The sequence below is a fragment of the Taudactylus pleione genome, unplaced genomic scaffold, assembly GCF_031769625.1.
Source record: "Taudactylus pleione unplaced genomic scaffold, aTauple2 ptg000201l, whole genome shotgun sequence".
Taxonomy (NCBI): Eukaryota; Metazoa; Chordata; class Amphibia; order Anura; family Myobatrachidae; genus Taudactylus; species Taudactylus pleione.
The window spans coordinates 9,129,681-9,146,781 of record NW_028284603.1 but is presented as its reverse complement, the minus strand read 5'-3'; the positions used below and the strand labels follow the sequence as shown (position 1 = coordinate 9,146,781).

The 17,101-nt window shown below is 42.3% G+C and overlaps 1 protein-coding gene across 1 annotated transcript in view; it reads left to right on the top strand.

Annotated features, from left to right (window-relative positions):
- RAB1A (RAB1A, member RAS oncogene family) overlaps window positions 1–17,101 on the top strand; it is a 51,099-nt gene that overhangs the window by 31,554 nt on the left and 2,444 nt on the right. The window contains exons 2-5 of the mRNA XM_088477248.1: window positions 1,884–1,956; window positions 5,163–5,258; window positions 13,242–13,337; window positions 14,268–14,399. Coding sequence (XP_088333374.1) covers window positions 1,884–1,956; window positions 5,163–5,258; window positions 13,242–13,337; window positions 14,268–14,399 — 397 coding nt within the window. The remainder of the gene's footprint in view (window positions 1–1,883; window positions 1,957–5,162; window positions 5,259–13,241; window positions 13,338–14,267; window positions 14,400–17,101) is intronic.

The following is a 17,101-nucleotide window of genomic DNA, read 5'->3' as shown; positions in this document are numbered from 1 at the left end:
ATTAACCCTCCTTTTTTGTGTTTAAAGATGTATTATGGACAATTTTATACTTTGTAGTTAACTCAGTTTGGAGCAATGCCAAATCGCATTGTCGTGATGTACGTGCAGGCATATACCCGTACATATGGCAGCCTAAGGTACCCATCCACTAGCAGACATGAAAACGACTGCACAATTACAAAATTGTAATCGTACAGTCGTTTGTCAGTCTGTGATGAGCCTGCACTGAACGAGCAGTCATTCAGTGCAGGCTCATCAATCATCTGCAAACATGCTCAACCTGACGTTATCGTCAGGTTGACCAGCATGTTTGCACGATGATAGGTGTCTAAACGACCAGCGGACACGCATTTCGCTGGTCATTTTAGACATTTTTGCTAATTATTTATGAACGATCGTTCAATCGCTCAACTTAATCGTCTAGTGGATGGGCACCTTTAGGTCCACAATCCCATGCATCAGAACGATATATAACATGCAACACCCTGTACTGAATAGACTCCTATAGATCAGCCCCAATATCTGCTGGTCTCCCTCATAAAAATACATTTTGGATTTCTACAAGAGGCTGTTACTAAGGTTAGTTGTATAAATCCATTAAATCCCCACTAATAAAATGTAATTACTTGCATTTCTGCAACTGAAAGAAAGATATGGGCCCAGTGTGCAGGTGACTTGGATTGCAATGATCTTGTTCTGGAAATCATTTTCTAATGTCAATTGTTGAACTGTGTGAACTCTGCCCTACTTTGAGTTGTCACATTAAAGCTGCACTTTCACGGACTAAAATATATTCCTATTCCTAACCTGCTCAGTTGCCATAGTCTGAGCACGGGAGAAACTATATGCAGCCGCTTTAACTGTGGTTCTATAATACAGAGCAGGCAGAACCAGAAAGCTCACCATGTTTTAATGGCGGCTGAGGATTGGTTTAACTGTAGGACCAATCAAAAGCTGCAATCTGTTGCCAGGGCTATGAAAGAAACTCAAAAGACCCAGAAAGATGGTTGTAGCAGCGTTCTGGGGTTTTAGCTGGGGAAGAGGAGGGGGAATGTTAGCAAAATATTTTCATAGCTAGTAGTGCAGCTTTAAGAATGAGGGGCTTTTTTTTGTGTAGTTTTATTAAAGTAGAGTGGGGGGAGGTCTCTGATTCTCATTACCATGGTAACCAATGGTCAGGATCAAAACAAGCTTTTGTGCCTGGCATTTTGCAGTTAATTGTTTCATTCAGCTTCATGGCGCCTGTTTTGTTGATGAAAATGTATAGTTGCCCTCTTGTGGACACAACCTATTATCTTCTCATTCCTCATCCACACTTGCTATATTGTTGTCATGTATTTTATTAGGCTTAAGGTAACCTGTGGCTCAGCCGACATTTGTTGAACTAAAGCTCCCAGCTTGTCACTGTGTTTCATAAACTTTCTGCAGAACCTGTTGAGACACGCAAGCTGTGAGTTGGAGCATAAATTGTTAATAACCTCACATTATGATGGAACAAAAAAAAAAACCACTGTTCACTAGCCTTTTTAAGTTGTGTTAAAATTACAACAGAAATCTTAGAACTGGCTAAGGGTGCACCAGACTTACTCTCCGGTATTTGATGATTGTATCTAAAATTATGTTTAGTTATTTTTTTATTTCAGTAATACTAGAAGCTGCCTTATGTTATACTTTTCAGCTTGCATTTGTTGTGTATCACCAGTGTAAAACATCCCAGTTCTTACAAGCTTGGCCATGTGTCAGCCCCCGGCACACAGCACGGGCGTGTAGAGGTGGCTTTTTGGACGGAGCTATGGAAATCTTGTCATGTGACTGTGACACAGGGAAGATGACTTGCTAAGCCTTTCATATTTGTAAAATGTGCCCTCCTTCTTTCTTTACAGTGACTATTTATTCAAATTGCTTCTCATTGGAGATTCCGGTGTGGGAAAATCATGCCTTCTGCTTAGATTTGCAGTAAGTACATTTATGATTTTAATATGCAGTTTGCATAAATGCTGATTCTGATTTTTTCTTATATATATTTTTTTATTTGTGTGTACTCATTAATGTGAGTTGTTGTTGACCAAGTGCCATTGATGTCAGTGCACCTTTATCTGCAGGGACACAAGTTTTGCATTCTTCAGATGAACGTCATTCATCCCGGTTATTGGAGTCCTGCCCAGCACATAGATACTCATGCTTTTTCATGCTGCTTTGAAACTATTACAAATGAAATATATAGAGACGTAAAATTGCAAAAAATACAATACATGTTTAGGGCCCAAAAGAGAGGTCAGAGACTGCACAAAGCGAAAGCAGAGAATAATAGGGGAGACCTAGTCTGACCTAACAGGAGCCAGCCATGTCTCTGCAGTATCGCTGAGGGGTTGTGTAAAGTGATTATTGCTGCCAGTGCTCCTAGATAATGATAGTACATCTGGGCTTCCCATGCTAGCGTGTATGACAGAAGCAAATGTCCGACTTTAGGGTTTCTATGTTGTGTTCAAAACAGATGGTTGTTTTATCGTAGCATCTTTTCATTATAGTATAACGTGATCTAAAATAACTGTCCATACAGAAAACAAACTCTGCTACAAAATGACATTCAAACTATCTGTTCCCCACATGGTCTTAAGCTGGCCATCCACTATACACTTTTCTGTCAGATATCTGTCCAATCTGGCTGGTTGGAATGAAAACCTGGTAATGTATGGGAGCAAATGGCAGTCGATCATATGGTTTTAAACACTAAAAAAGGACAAAGAAAATTGTTCAAATTAGTTACATTTGTGTGTTTTTAACCTATTTATCTGAACAACCATTTTGGGCTATTTTCCAGTGTTTGTGAGCAAATGGACGATTGTCATTTTCTCCCATACATTACCAGGTTTTCATTCCAACCTGCCAGATTGGACAGATCTGACAGAACATTGTATAGTGTATGCCCAGCTTTACTGTGATTGATTGGCAGCTAAGGAATCTAAGATCATTATTCAGTGACAGGTTGATTTGCTGGCGGTATGATGCTTTTGCCATTGCAGTGAACCCAGGTATTAACACCCTTAAGCTGGGTACACACTTGTCCAATTCTCATCCAATCCAACTCCAGACCAACTGGTTTGTCAGACATTTGTAGAGTGTGTATACTCACAAGACCTCTGGTTTCATACAATCTTGGTCTTCTGGTCTTGTGAAAAGATTTTTAAACCTGCTGAAAAATCAGGAGACCAGATGGCCAATCGTCAGACCAATTTAGAAGTGTGTACGCAATGCTTCTCCCAATTCATCCCACTGAGTGGCAGCCAGTCTGCCAAAGATTGGAAGTGTGTTGTACGGTGATACAGTCCTTTCATCAGACTGTTTCAGCAGATGCAGATTGGAAGTCTGCTGAAAAATTGGACAAGTGTGTATACATAGACTGGATGTATAATCTCACCAGGTCTGCAGTAGGATTGTATGAAGTCTGATCTCCTGATGATTGGACAAGTGTGTACCCAGCTTTAGATCTAGTCTGCTAACCTTTTCCTATTGCCCGATTGCAGATGTTTTTGGTGGGCTGTATAAACCAATCACACTGGAAAGTTGGCCTAGGGTTAGGTGGATGTTAAATTGAAGAAAGAGAAGATGTGATAGGTATTTACTATAAGAAGAGTTAGATAGGGAGCTACAGTATAAAAGGTTAAATGGGCGGTCCTGGAATCTGATAAGCTTGTCTGAAGAGGTGAGTTTTCAGAGAACGCTTGAATGTTTGGAAACTAGTGGAAAGTCTTATTGTGTGTGGGAGGGCATTCCACAGGGTGGGCGCAGCCCGCAAAAAGTCCTGTAACCGTGCATGGGAACAAGTAATGCGCGGGGATGAGAGACGCAGATCTTGTGCATATCCTCATTAGGCTGTAAATAGTCCATATTATTGTACTTTTATAGTTCAATTTAATATGCTACCCTGTGTTTCTCTTCTAATTGAGACACTTGGGAGGAAAGAACAGGTACTGTGTGTTTTTTCATAAAAAGAGCGATGAAGGGAGTAAGGTTTCAGTAGAGAAGGAGGTAACCTGGATCATATTATACTTCAGTAGATCAAGTGCCCGTACAGCTATACATAATTTAAAAGGCAAAATGAAAATGTAAGAAAGCAGAAAATGTGGCCACTGGTTTGTGTCTGTGTTAAAATATTAACATCCAAGTAAAGTACAATAACATTTATAAATTGTAATGACCTTTTTGAATTTTTTTTTCCATGACCACACTCCATTAAAGAATGTGTAAATTTATATACTGATATTGTTAAGGATTTTGTTAACATTTGTGTCCTGCGATCCAGTGCTGGAAGAGCAGACCCTGTACACTGCACAGCTGTGTGCCCCAGCCTCCGGGTCTATAGATTAGCATTTCCATGCAGGTCTCCCGCTGTATGTGATGGGTTACAATGTAATGGGCTGTGTATCATGCAGTATATTCGTACAGAGAGATGAGCATTGGCATACATGAGCCATTATTCCCTTTTGGGGGTGATTCAGCTGTTTTTGCATGTACCTTTAAACTGGGCGATATTCCATTGTTTTGTGCCGGCAGGCGCCTGTTACTGGGCACCCATTACAATTTGCGCACAATCCACCAGCTTTACCCACGGAAAGCGGCTAATATAAAATGAAGTGGGTACACCTAGGTGCAAAAACAGCAGCTCTCTATTTTTGATAAATGGATAAGAGGGATTTTGAGTATGGGGTGCAGCCACTTAATTTTATATTCGATGTGACGATTTAGAGAGATTGTCAGCATCATAAGGCAGCATACCCTCTCTTGTACAAAAGTAGGGAGCGCATACATTTGTTTTATGCTCAAAGTGGCTAATCCCATCTAAAGTCTTGGTTAGAGTGAAAAAATACAGTCTTGGGCGCCGATAACATTGACAAATGATTCTTCCTGCTGTTTGTGTTCTTAATGTTAATTGTATTGCTCTCTGGATGGGTACCTGTACTGTATCTACAAGGCATTTTTAGACCACTGCAATATAAACCAATGTAATTTTCTTAGTGACACTGTCAATTTGTTTCTAGAATAAAAAGTAATTACTTATAACACATTTGTTGCAGTTCTGTTTTCCTTTTAATTTATTCTTTTTCCGAACTTGCAAGATGTATTAAGTGTTATGCTAACGTGCTACATTTGTTTTTCTGCAGGATGACACATACACGGAAAGTTACATCAGTACAATTGGTGTGGATTTTAAGATCAGAACTATAGAATTAGATGGAAAAACAATTAAACTTCAAATAGTAAGTAAATTGTGTAATTGTTCTGAAGTGCAAACTGCTGATTGCTACATTGTTCTAACTTTGGATGGACCGTTTTGTGTCATTGAAAAGCAGCCAGATCGCTTCCTGTTTTCTCTAAGGGAAAAAAAATAAGCTGCTCATCAAATAATCGGAACAATGCAAGATACAAATGTAAAGCTTCTGCCTGGAATTTGTCAGTCTGCGATAAATTCACCACCTTCTGTTAGTTGGTAGTATCATGGTCATTGAATTGTAAGTCAACACAGTGGTGCACAGTACAGTGGGAAAACGGCACTAATAAAACAGGATCATCACTACTCATGAAGACTTACAATCTAGTAGGAAAATTGCCTAGTTAAGACGAGGAACGTGGGTTACAATGAAGGTTAGAAATGGTGACTATAGTGTAGTACCCCTTTCAGACACAAAATCCCGGCTTCAGCTCGGCTCTGACCTGGGACACTGAGCACACTGCGTAGGTTGAAGTACCCCTGTCACACATGGGTGACTACCTGGGTTAGTACCGGGTCGTCACCCTCCACACTAGACCCATGTCTTCCAGTAACCCAGGTATCCCAGCATTCAGTGGGCGCTTTGAGATGTCCTTTCCAACCTATACTGTGCCCTGCTAATCAATTTCTTTTAGATGTGACCCGTGTCGCACCTTTCAGACACGAGCTGTGTCTTCGACCCAGGTTTCAAGTCCCGGGAAAAACACTGAGAGCAACCAAGGTTGTGGACCTAGGACTGTCAACCCAGGTCGGACCTTTCAGACATACGCCAGACCCAAATCGATGCATGTTCATGTGCGAAACCCCAGGTTTTTGACTAATGTCTGAAAGGGGTATTAGTGGGAGAAGAGTAGGCTCTGATGAAGTGGTGTTTTTTTATTTTTCTGTCCAGGGTCAGTGGACTCTGGAAGATGAGTTTGGTTTTGGACTTGTTGAGCTTAAGGTTGCATTGGGATTTTCTTGTTGAGAAAACAGTGAGACATTGACCATTGTGGGATACTACAGTAGTTTTGAGGTCAGGGTGAGAGTTTGATTTGTGTGTTATCAGCATAGAGGTGGTACTGGAGGCAGCAAATTAGTTTACTTTGAGAAGAGATCTACAATAGGAGAAGCAGAGGGCTTTGAGTTGTGGGACCCTAACAGATAGTGGGAGTGGAGGGGGAGCATGTACCAGCGGTAGAGACTGGAAGGCCAGTTGGGTAGGTAGTAAACAAAAATGGAAGGGCTGCGGAGTGAATGGTGTGCAGAAGAAGTGCATTCAGGGTTGTCAAAATCATCCCCAGGGGGTGAGTGTGTAGAAGTGACAATTGGTGTTTCCTGTAAGTAGATAAATGACCAGGAAACTCTGTGTAATGTTGGGAGCAAACTGTGAAGAGATTCCATACAGGGAGTAATACAGTTGCTCAAGTAAATTAGCGACAAGAGAAATGGGGACAGTGTTTGGAGAGACACTAGGTCAAGAGATGGTGTCTTTAGGAATGGTGAGGTGACTGCATGTTTAAAGGAGGATTGGCTTCACCCTTGGTTATGAGGAAGAATATAGGGGGGTGGATTGGTCAGTGTAGGAGAAGGGGAATATTGTCGTGGTGTCAGTCGTAAGTAATCATTACATGGTTGTCGATTTTGTCTAAGACGTAGGTGGCAAAGTAATGGGCTGTGAAGGGAGGTAGTAATAATTGCTGCAGCATGAGAAGTAAATTAAAGGTGGCAAAGCGACATTGAGGAATGAATACTGGGTGTATGTTGGAAGTAGGTTTGCTCAGCAAGTGAGAGGGCTGTACTGTAAGATGGAAGGATGAATTACAGTGATGGAAGTTGGCATTAGATTCCCTCCAGTGTACAGTGATCGCGCTGAGTGACCAAATATGTGGATCCCAGGGATCCATCACTTTAAAAAAAAAAAAAAATGGGGTCCTACCTGACCATTTCTGGGTCCCATCATAATTTATGCTTTAGAGCTTCCCATATGCCACTCAGACCTACCCACATGCCACCACACATGCCTCTAATGCCCATCTGATACCCCCAACAGCATCAGATATTCCCACATGCCCCTTAAATGCATGTTTAATGCCTCCATGATCTTGCAGGTGATATGACTTGTCTGTACACAAAACCCACAGTGAGTAAGTAGGCTTACCATATCATCCCTTTTAAACGATACACTCATGGATTACATTCTGTGGCTGATTAGAACCAGATGAATTCCAGGCTTGAAGTCGGCCAGCTACAGAACCTGTGTAATTCATGAGTGTCCCGTTTTAAAGGGATAGTATGGTTAGCTTATGAATAAGTCATTAGGTAATAAGAGGCATATTTATCAAAGGATATATGTGGAATATCCTAGAAGGCAACCAGTTTTGGAGGTGGTATGTAAATATGAAATACTACTGGGATCTATGTACAGGAGACCAAAGCAGATATTCCAGATATCTGTTGCAATGCCCTAGTCTTCATGTTATGGCAGGCTGGGGGCGTCTTTCAGAAAGGGACACTTCGCGTGTCTTCAGCGCGTCCGAAAAAGGGAGTGTCCTTGAGATGCGTCCCCTTTTCACCACTGTACGGGGAGTGCTGGGTGCTCACGGAGATGCTGGGCTGCCCTCAAGCTCTCCCTGCAGTGTGAATACATGCCATGCCTGTCACTGCGGCTCACGGGTGGGGATGGCTGTTCTAGCTTTTCACTGTATAGTAGGTCTTATTCAAGTTATGTCACACAGTAGTGCCCCTTATAACACAGTAGTGCCCCTTATAACACATTTATGCCACACAGTAATGCCTTTTACACATTTATGCCACAGTGCCCTTTACACCTTATGCCATACATTAATGACCTTTACACATTATGCCACCCAGCAATGCCTGGACTTTACACATTGACACACACCAATGCCCCTCACACATTATGCCACACAATAATGCCCGGCCTTTACACATGCCACTCAGTAATACCCCTTACAAATTATGCCACGCAGTAATGCATGACCTTTAGATGTTATGCCACACAGTACCCCAGCAGCCTTACCTAACTGTCTCTCTCTAGCAACCTGCTGCCTGGCCCCCCACTCCGCATCAGCAGGCAGCCGCACCAGCCCGGCACTCCGTGCACGGTTACAACTAGATCACCTTAAGTTTGACAGTAACTGATGATGTCAGGGTACAGAAACTTATGACCGGTGCCTATTTGAATTACAGCCGCACTGTTAGTGATCCGTGCAGGACAGCTGGGCCGTGTCCCCGGTGACGCGCTGCTGCTGAGTCACCTGGAGGGAAAAGAGCAGGAGAGTATGCTGGCTAGGACTTGTAGTTCTATTTCATTGGAGCCTGCTAGGACTTGTAGTCTGTTATCTTTTGGAGGGCATGCTGGGACTTGTAGTCTCATAGCATTAGGAGAGACCTGGGGAGTATGCTGGGGTCTGTAACACCATATTCAGATACTGTGAGCCGTGAGGTTATGCTGAGACTTGTGGTTTCATAACAGCTGGAGGCTGCTACCCATAAACTGGGCCCACCAACCAACGTACCACCTCAGCCGCGGCGGAGTCAGATACTTATCTGCCGCCAGTAGCACTGTCAGATTCAGAGCCCAGGCGTTAACTTCCTGGTCACAAGAGGAATGACCGCGGCCATTTCGTCTGAGACAATCTCACCAGGTGAGAAAAAAAGCGAGTCCCCGGTCTTTGATGCCGGGTAAAATGCACGCTATAGCACGTATTTGCGATCACTGATGTACTTCCACAGTGCAGAGACTCTCTTGCACATAGCAAGTCTGTTTGATGTGTCATGGTTTGGATGGGAATCCGATGGACGAAATCCCAACCGCCGGCTTCCCGACTGTCTAATCCCGGCAAGTGTCTAATGACAGGCGTCGAAATCCCAACACCTGTCATTAGACCTATGCCAGGAGCCTGACACCCGGCTTACCGATTGAAGGTAAGCCGGCGGGGGAGGGGAGGGTTAGGGGCTCCCGGGGGGGACTTAGGGTTAGGCACCCCCCCTGGGAGGTTAGGGTTAGGTTAGGGGAAGGAGGGGTTAGGAACCCCCGGGGGGAGGTTAAGGTTAGGCCCCCCCTGTCGGGATCTTCGCTGCCGCTGTTGGGATTTGAACCGCCAATCCCCTTTGGATAACCAAACTCTCTATGGTTCCTGCATCATCTAAGGCTGAAGAGAGCATTTTTGGTAAAATATGTAGTCAGTTCATGGTAGAAAAGTAAATGGTCGACTGCATTTAAGTGTAAGGGGGTGATTCAGTTGTTTTCACACGCGGCTGTGGCTAATATGTGCCAGGCAGAGCAATTCATTTGTTGCTCTGGTTGGGTGCAATTAGCTGGGGGTGGACACATTTCTCCTGAGGGGGCCTTCAGAAATGTGCGATAAGTCTGTGGTTTAGAATCGCAAGCCAGGACCTTTTAGACGGGTTTAGCCGTTTTACATGGCTAAACACGATTTATTTAAGTGCTATATGGCTCAAAAACAATTGAATATCAAACCCCAATCTCCTGTCACTTTAGGCGGGAGATAGGGTACAATAAAACTATTGAATCGCCCTCTAAGTGGAAGGGCATTGTAGGAGAAGTAGGATAAGACTAAGTTAAGTGTATGTCCATCACAGTGGGAGACCAAAATATTTAGTGGCAGCAGATATCAATGGGAATGTTAATATTGCTTGGTATGAAAATAGGTTAGCTCAAATGAATTAAGTGAAGCAAACGGCAACATCATAAAGGAACCGGAAGACTTGACATTGGGCACAATAAACGTCGCAACATGAAAGTGGAGCAGAGAGTCTAGACGAGCTGGCTCCCAGTGTTAGGGCTCAGAGGTGCAGCGTACAGACAGTAGCATGCCTGCTGTCACATTGATGAGTGGCTGAGGGAGAGTCCCCCGGGCTACAGGTGATAGTGTCGGGTAAGGAATGGTATACAGTCATGATGTCTGCGTTTAGCATGTCGACATTCACAATGTCAACAGCAGAAAGTCAACATTGATGTCGACATGGGAAATGTCAGGAGGGTAGGCGTTGGGTTCAGAATCAAAAGAAAACCATAACGTGACGACTTGGCCAGTGTTGCCATTATGAACATGGCTAATGTCGGCCTTACGACTATGTTGACTTGATGAATGTCGACATCGTGACTGTCGAACACATATATAGTGAACACGTCTGTAATGGCAATGGACTGAGAAAGTGAATAAAGCATAGATTGATATGTACGTATGTTACATGCAGGAATTGCATTCCAGAGTGCATTGGAAAAAGGATGGGGATGGTATTAGGATGAGTGTACAGTCGTAGGGATTGGGATTATGAGGTGGGTGGGACAAGGATCCATGAGGCAAGTACTTCGGGATAGGTCAGGGTGATTTGTGTGGGTTCTGCCTGTAAGTATGAATGTTGGGTGCTGGCTAGAAAGGAGGGACATTTTGAGGGGAAAATAATGATGTGGGAGGGAGTAATAGATTGCTGGAGAGAGAGCCATTTAAAGTTCCGCATAGTAAAACATAGAAGGATAATTGGAGAAGGTGCATGGTGGAATGACGTGGGGTGGATGTGAATTAGTTGGAGCATCTATTGCTGAGTAATAGCGCAGTTGATCCATGTAAATTTAGGAGAAGAGGGGGAAACTTTTCTGACCCCCCTGGTTGTGGTATTGGAGTAAGAATCCTGTGTAGCTATAATGCTCTTCCATGACTCTACAGTGTCACTTAGCATCGGTTTCTACAAACTGTTATATATGTGACAATGAGATTATGTGGAAGGTTGAACCTACAACTAAACTCATTTGCAGGTGTGTCCTAACTGCAGTTCACATGCTGCCAAGTAGCAGTGACTAAAGTCCACCTGACAGTTTACCGTATGCATTTGAGTAGGAAGGATTCTTCTGCCTTTATTGGTCACTCCTGAGAACATGTTTCTGGTGCTTCAGAGTGCAGTGGTGGTATGATTTACACCGCTTGAGCAGGTGTATTGCATTCTACATGGCGATCTGAGTCTTCTGTGAGGCTGCTTGGATGCCAAACCCAATCCATGAAGCTCATCATGAACCGTTCTTGTGCTGATGCGGTTTCCAGAGGCAGTTTGTAACTCAGTAGTGCATTTTGCAACACAGGACCAGCAATTCTTATGCACATTAGCACTTGGTGATCCCAATCTATGGGCTCTGTATGCCCTACCGCTTCATAGGTGAGCTGTTGTCGCTCATAGATGTTTCCACCACCTACAGATGACTTTGGTAGCTCTAACTAACTTGTGGTATGGTGACATACTATGCCTCGTGGAAGTCGCTGGGGGAATTCAGATCAGTACAATGTGCCGGCGGGCTTTGCCGCAAAACTGCTGCATACATATTGGGCACTTGTGGTAGAACTATATTTCAAAAAGAAAAAAGTAATAACTCGCGACCGCAGACCGCTGCTGTGTCCTATCTCAGGTTTACCCAAAACAACCTTAATACACTGACACCACAAGTTTTCCCTCACGCCTCTATAGGGTGCGAGGGGAACACCAGCAGGATGCAATTTGCCGTTCTGCTCCACAGAAATGGCTACAAACACTAATTTGAAGCAATCTCCACTTACATTTGGCCATGTAGTGTAGTAGAGACTTTGTAATATATGAAGGGACAAACACAACTCTTTCTAATATTTATTTATTTTATTAATCTATCCTGGTCAGCCCAGAGAAGTTTAGCTGGATGTTTGCTCAGTTCTAGGACCCAGCCACAAACATTCTTATTTACTGTAATGGTTCGTGTGGCTTGGAAGCTGTAATGGGTATTTTCCAAGGCACTTGTTTGCTCGTTCAGTATATTCCTAAAGAATCTTTCCTCCAAATCCACATATCCGAAATGTCTCTGCCTGTGATGGTGACCTTCCATTTTCAGAGCTGTGTAAAGTCCTGGCAGCTAGTGAGAGCTTAGGCATACAAGGGCTTTGGTAGGTTTCTGCTAATGCTATGGTGCAAATTATACAAGATGTGTAACCCTGCTGTAACAGTACACGCTGTAAAATCCTGAGACTCAACCGTCGTGCTGGCACATAGCTTCTGTGCACATGGGTTGTATGCATACCAGTAACACCTGTGGTGTGAGCAGGCAATGGGGTGAATGATAGTAAGGTTTGTGTGTGACCTTTTCACATTTCTTATTGTACTCCTCGTGGGGAAAGAAAAACGTATCCTTGGCTTGTCTAGGATATTTATTATGTTATTAAATTGCTAAGAAGCATGCTGCATTTTTATATTCCTTTTGCTGATGTGCATAGAATGATTACAATCCTTTTCATTTAAAATAAATCTATAATTCTGGGTGACGCACCATAAGGAAAGTCCTAAATGTTTTATGTATCTTGGCTATTTGCTGAAAACTTATAAACCTGAAGATCCATTGGGTGGCAGTATAGGTTTGGCAGTCTTTTCTCTGTGGTGTAGAGCTGATATGGTAATAGAAAGCAAACCTGTAAAGTCATGTTACACAGTCACATAAAGAACTATGGCCTGTCCTATTCTCATGCAAGTTATTTAATTGGCATCTATTGAATTGTGATCCAAAACATGTATCGAGGGATCTTATAAAAGGAGTATTGGGAACATGTTGGAATGTTAGAGGACCACTAGACCTAAAATTCAGTTGTGCTTATGTTAAAGAGCTGCGAATAACATTAAAAAAATATATATCTAAACCTTTTTAGAAGCTGATCAGAAGGGAATATTTGAGAATGTGTGAATGAATGCGTGATCCTGGGCTTCCTATCCGTGACCAAACTGAAATAGAAATGTTTTGTATAAAAACACATTTCTAATGGCCAATAGCTGCACAGCAAATGTACAATGAATGTTCAGAGTACCTATTTAGCTTTAGTTACCACCATGAGAATACTGGAAGTGGTATTTGTATTTCTGGAATCTGTTCTGTTCATCATTTCTGTATTTCCCAAATAAATGTCCTAAAAGTAATTGTTTTTCCCCCCCAACACAGTGGGATACAGCCGGCCAGGAAAGGTTCCGAACTATCACATCCAGTTACTACAGAGGGGCTCACGGCATCATTGTGGTATACGACGTTACAGACCAGGTAACTTCCTTGGAAATGGCCGCATGATACTTCAGCTGTCAGCTCATAGTATAAATGGCATTTACACAGCTCTAGTTGTATTTATTGTCTGAGTAGGGATTTGCCTTGTAACAAAAAGAACCCACAGCAGCTGACAGATGATGCATAAAAGACAATCATTCACGGAAGTTGGACCATTATTAAAACCAATATATAGAAAGTTAGTGTATAAAATAGGATATGGCCTCTGTAGTTTATTTCCGTGTCATGGTGCCTGTGTTCTTTGCTGTTTATATTTCCAGTACAAGTTCCAAAATGTGTAATATCCTTAATTTACATATGGGCTAAATTTATACAGAATTTTGAAGGGGCATTTATCCTTTTATTTTGCATCTGTCTCATGTTCAATAATATAAAACCATGTATTAACTTAATGAGTTTGTTTTTAGTACAAATGTGACTTCCTGCCCATCTTTTACATACAAACCCCAGGAGGGAGAACATTCGTATCTATGTGCAGCTACAGAGAAATCAGAAAATGAGCAGTCCTGTAATTGCACATAGCAATGATGCTAAAATATTATTAGAAATAAAATGAATGTATTGTCTTTGATGCTGGAGATGTATACTTCTGGCTGGCAAGGCAGATTCTCTATAGAGAAAAAGCAGGGTATAGGAGAGCTTTTATCTGTGCATCTATGTTGAGACTTCTGATTTGAAAGGATCAGACTATTATGACCATGTGCTGCCCACGTTACGTCAGTGCATGGACCATTTTCCCGGAGAGCATGCTTTCCAATAGTCTCTTACTAAAATGCTTGTTTCCAATAGCAAAGCTGATTCTTTGACAGATAGGTCTTATGCCAGTATGCTGCAGGCTGTTAACCTGCCACTTAGAGGTATATAGGAAATGTATATGATCTGTAAGCATGTCGTCTTCTTCTTTCCCAGGAATCCTTCAACAATGTAAAGCAATGGCTTCAGGAGATAGACCGTTATGCCAGTGAAAATGTTAACAAGTTGTTGGTAGGGAACAAATGTGACCTAACTACAAAGAAGGTAGTGGACTACACAACAGCCAAGGTGAGTGGTGGTCGGTTCCTGCAGTTACCACTTTGTACTTATCCCTGCGTTCTACGTGGCCTCTTACAGGCCATAAATGATATAAAATGTGTTTAGCACAATTTGTGTGAATGGGATCCAATCTAGGTGTAGAAGTGTGAATTATAGAGGAATAAGCAGTCCAGGAGTTCTTGATAAGTCTGGTGGCTTCTACTACACGCTGCTGTGTAGCGTTACATGTACTGCAAGTTGTTTCCACATTCCAATATGTTTCCATTATGTAAAATGTGATACACTGGAAGTGTGATGGTAACGCTGTAGCAATACTTAGACTTTATTTACAGCATAGAAAGGGTAGCTACATATCACTTTGGCTTCATCTTATAAAGCGGGGTCTATGACTTTGATTCTCTTTTTCTTTACACTTAGTCACACACACGCCTCTTGATTATACTTCATGTTTAATATATACACGCAGGTTCTGTATGCGACATTCATCAAACATGGTTTCGACCCAAGCATGCAGACATGGTACTAATGCAATCTGCAGCACTAATGCAATCTGCAGCATTGTAACAATATCAACTTTATAACTGTAAACATGATGCTTTCACTGCCCCCTTCTGACTGTCGAGACTCTGCATTTTACTGCACGGGAAAACCCATAGATTCCAGGACTTTGTGCCGAATCCATGGGTTTGCACACGTTAATATATGGTTTACCACTATGGGGCAATGCAGTTCAATTGAATAGCTCTGGGTGTGAGCTTTTCCATGCGCGCCAATCCCTGCACCTAATTATAGTCCATATGCATACAGGGCAGGATAAAGATTTTATTAAAACCAAAGAAAATAAACAAAAAAGTGATTTAGATTTGGTTGTTGAACCTTCATAACTCAGGTAATAAAAAGCCTACAGAATATAATTCGTGGTGCATTAAGCATAAAAAGGATGTCCCCACATGGGATTTCTCTCCATTAGGAAAAGAAAAAGCAAGTTACTTACAGGGGTATTCAATATGGGAGCGAAAACATCATTTTTGCGTTAATATCGGATGTATGACGTCATTATCGCAGGTTTTACTTTTTACACCGTATTCAATTTCAAAGACTTATCGCAGTTTTGAAAAGTCTTTGATAAAAAATGGGGATAACTTTTCACCATTGAATAGGTGTCGAAAAAAGTGCAGAATTGGGGTTTAGGGGTGCAGGCTTAAAAAAAATAGCCTGCACCCCTGGGAATGACATTTGTGTCAAAAAAAGTTTTAAAAAAAATAGGGACACCCCAAAAAATGAATTTAAAAATTGGGGTGGAAAAAAAAAAATGGGAAAAAATTGTATAACAATAGGGAAATAGGTTCAGGGCTATTCTGCAAGTATGCGGCAGGTGTTTTGTAAAATAGAATTATAGCGGCAGGTGCACAAATGCAGAATTTTAAAAAATTTACTTTAGGGACTTAAAAATGCTAGTACCCATTTTCATGTACCCCAAATTTGATGGGACCACTTAAAAAAAATGAAAAAAATAACCTAAGTGCTCTTCTGCAACACTTCTTCAATGTCGGGAAAAAACACCTGCTGCGGCTATTTAAATCCCCGAATTTCATTTAAAGCCTAAAACGGGGGTACCCATAGTGTTCCCCCATGTTTTTACAACTTTAGGGGGGTCTTACAATTTTTTAAAAGAAAAATTCGTTCCTTTACACAAATCCAACTTCGGAGTTTCCCCTTTTCGTTAATTTTATATTGAATACGGGGATAAGCGGGAGCGCGCCCGATACTTTAACGCAGGTAAAAACTCTGATTATGAAATGTTAACTTCGACAGTGAAGTTAACGTTTCATATTGAATACCCCTCTTAATGTTTTAAATGATTTAGCTGTAAATCACTTAAATTTTCAATGCATAGACCTGATCACGTATCGCATTCTTGTTTACATACTAGCCATGCTCTTCCTCTGCAGGTTGTGCCCAGCGAGTGCGTTGTGTAAAATATTACCAGTTATTCATATAACCATTCACATCAGTCCCTGCCCCAGTGTAGCCTACAGCTTATATTCCCTACCACACGCTCACACACCTAATTTTTGTTGGAAGACAATTAGCCTACCAGTACATCCATGGAGTGGGGTAGACAGCACACGCAAGAACGGGAAGAACCTACAAACTCCACACATTTAGGGCAGTGGTGGGAATCAAATACACAACCTCAGTGCTGAGACAGAAATGCTAACCATTGCAGTGTCTGTGCTGCCTGGGGGGTTATATGGGTACAGACCAGTTGTTTAAAACCCTTTCCCTGTAAAAGTTAAACCTAATTTATACCCTTGATAAATAAAACCTTGGCAGACTTTACATCACGGTCATATAATTATGTGGAATACAAATGAGTGGGGGTAGATGTATTACCTGGCGATATCGGGGAGGAGTGGTATCAGCGCACATTGTGTGCTGACGCCATTTCTCCCCCATGTATTAAAGTGGGTTTCGGTGCGCCCCTGTCATTATCGGCGCTGCTAGCCGATATGCTGGGCGATGTATGACTGGTCACTGCCACTGACCGTTCTGACAGCTGCAGCATTAGTTACCCTATCACCACAGCAGGGACAGCAGTGTCCCTGCTGCGGCGGCTGTCAGCTACTCTCGATACTTGTGAGATACCGCGCATGCTCATTGGAGCCGGCCAGGAAGGGACACGGTGCATCAGCACTAGGCTTATACGT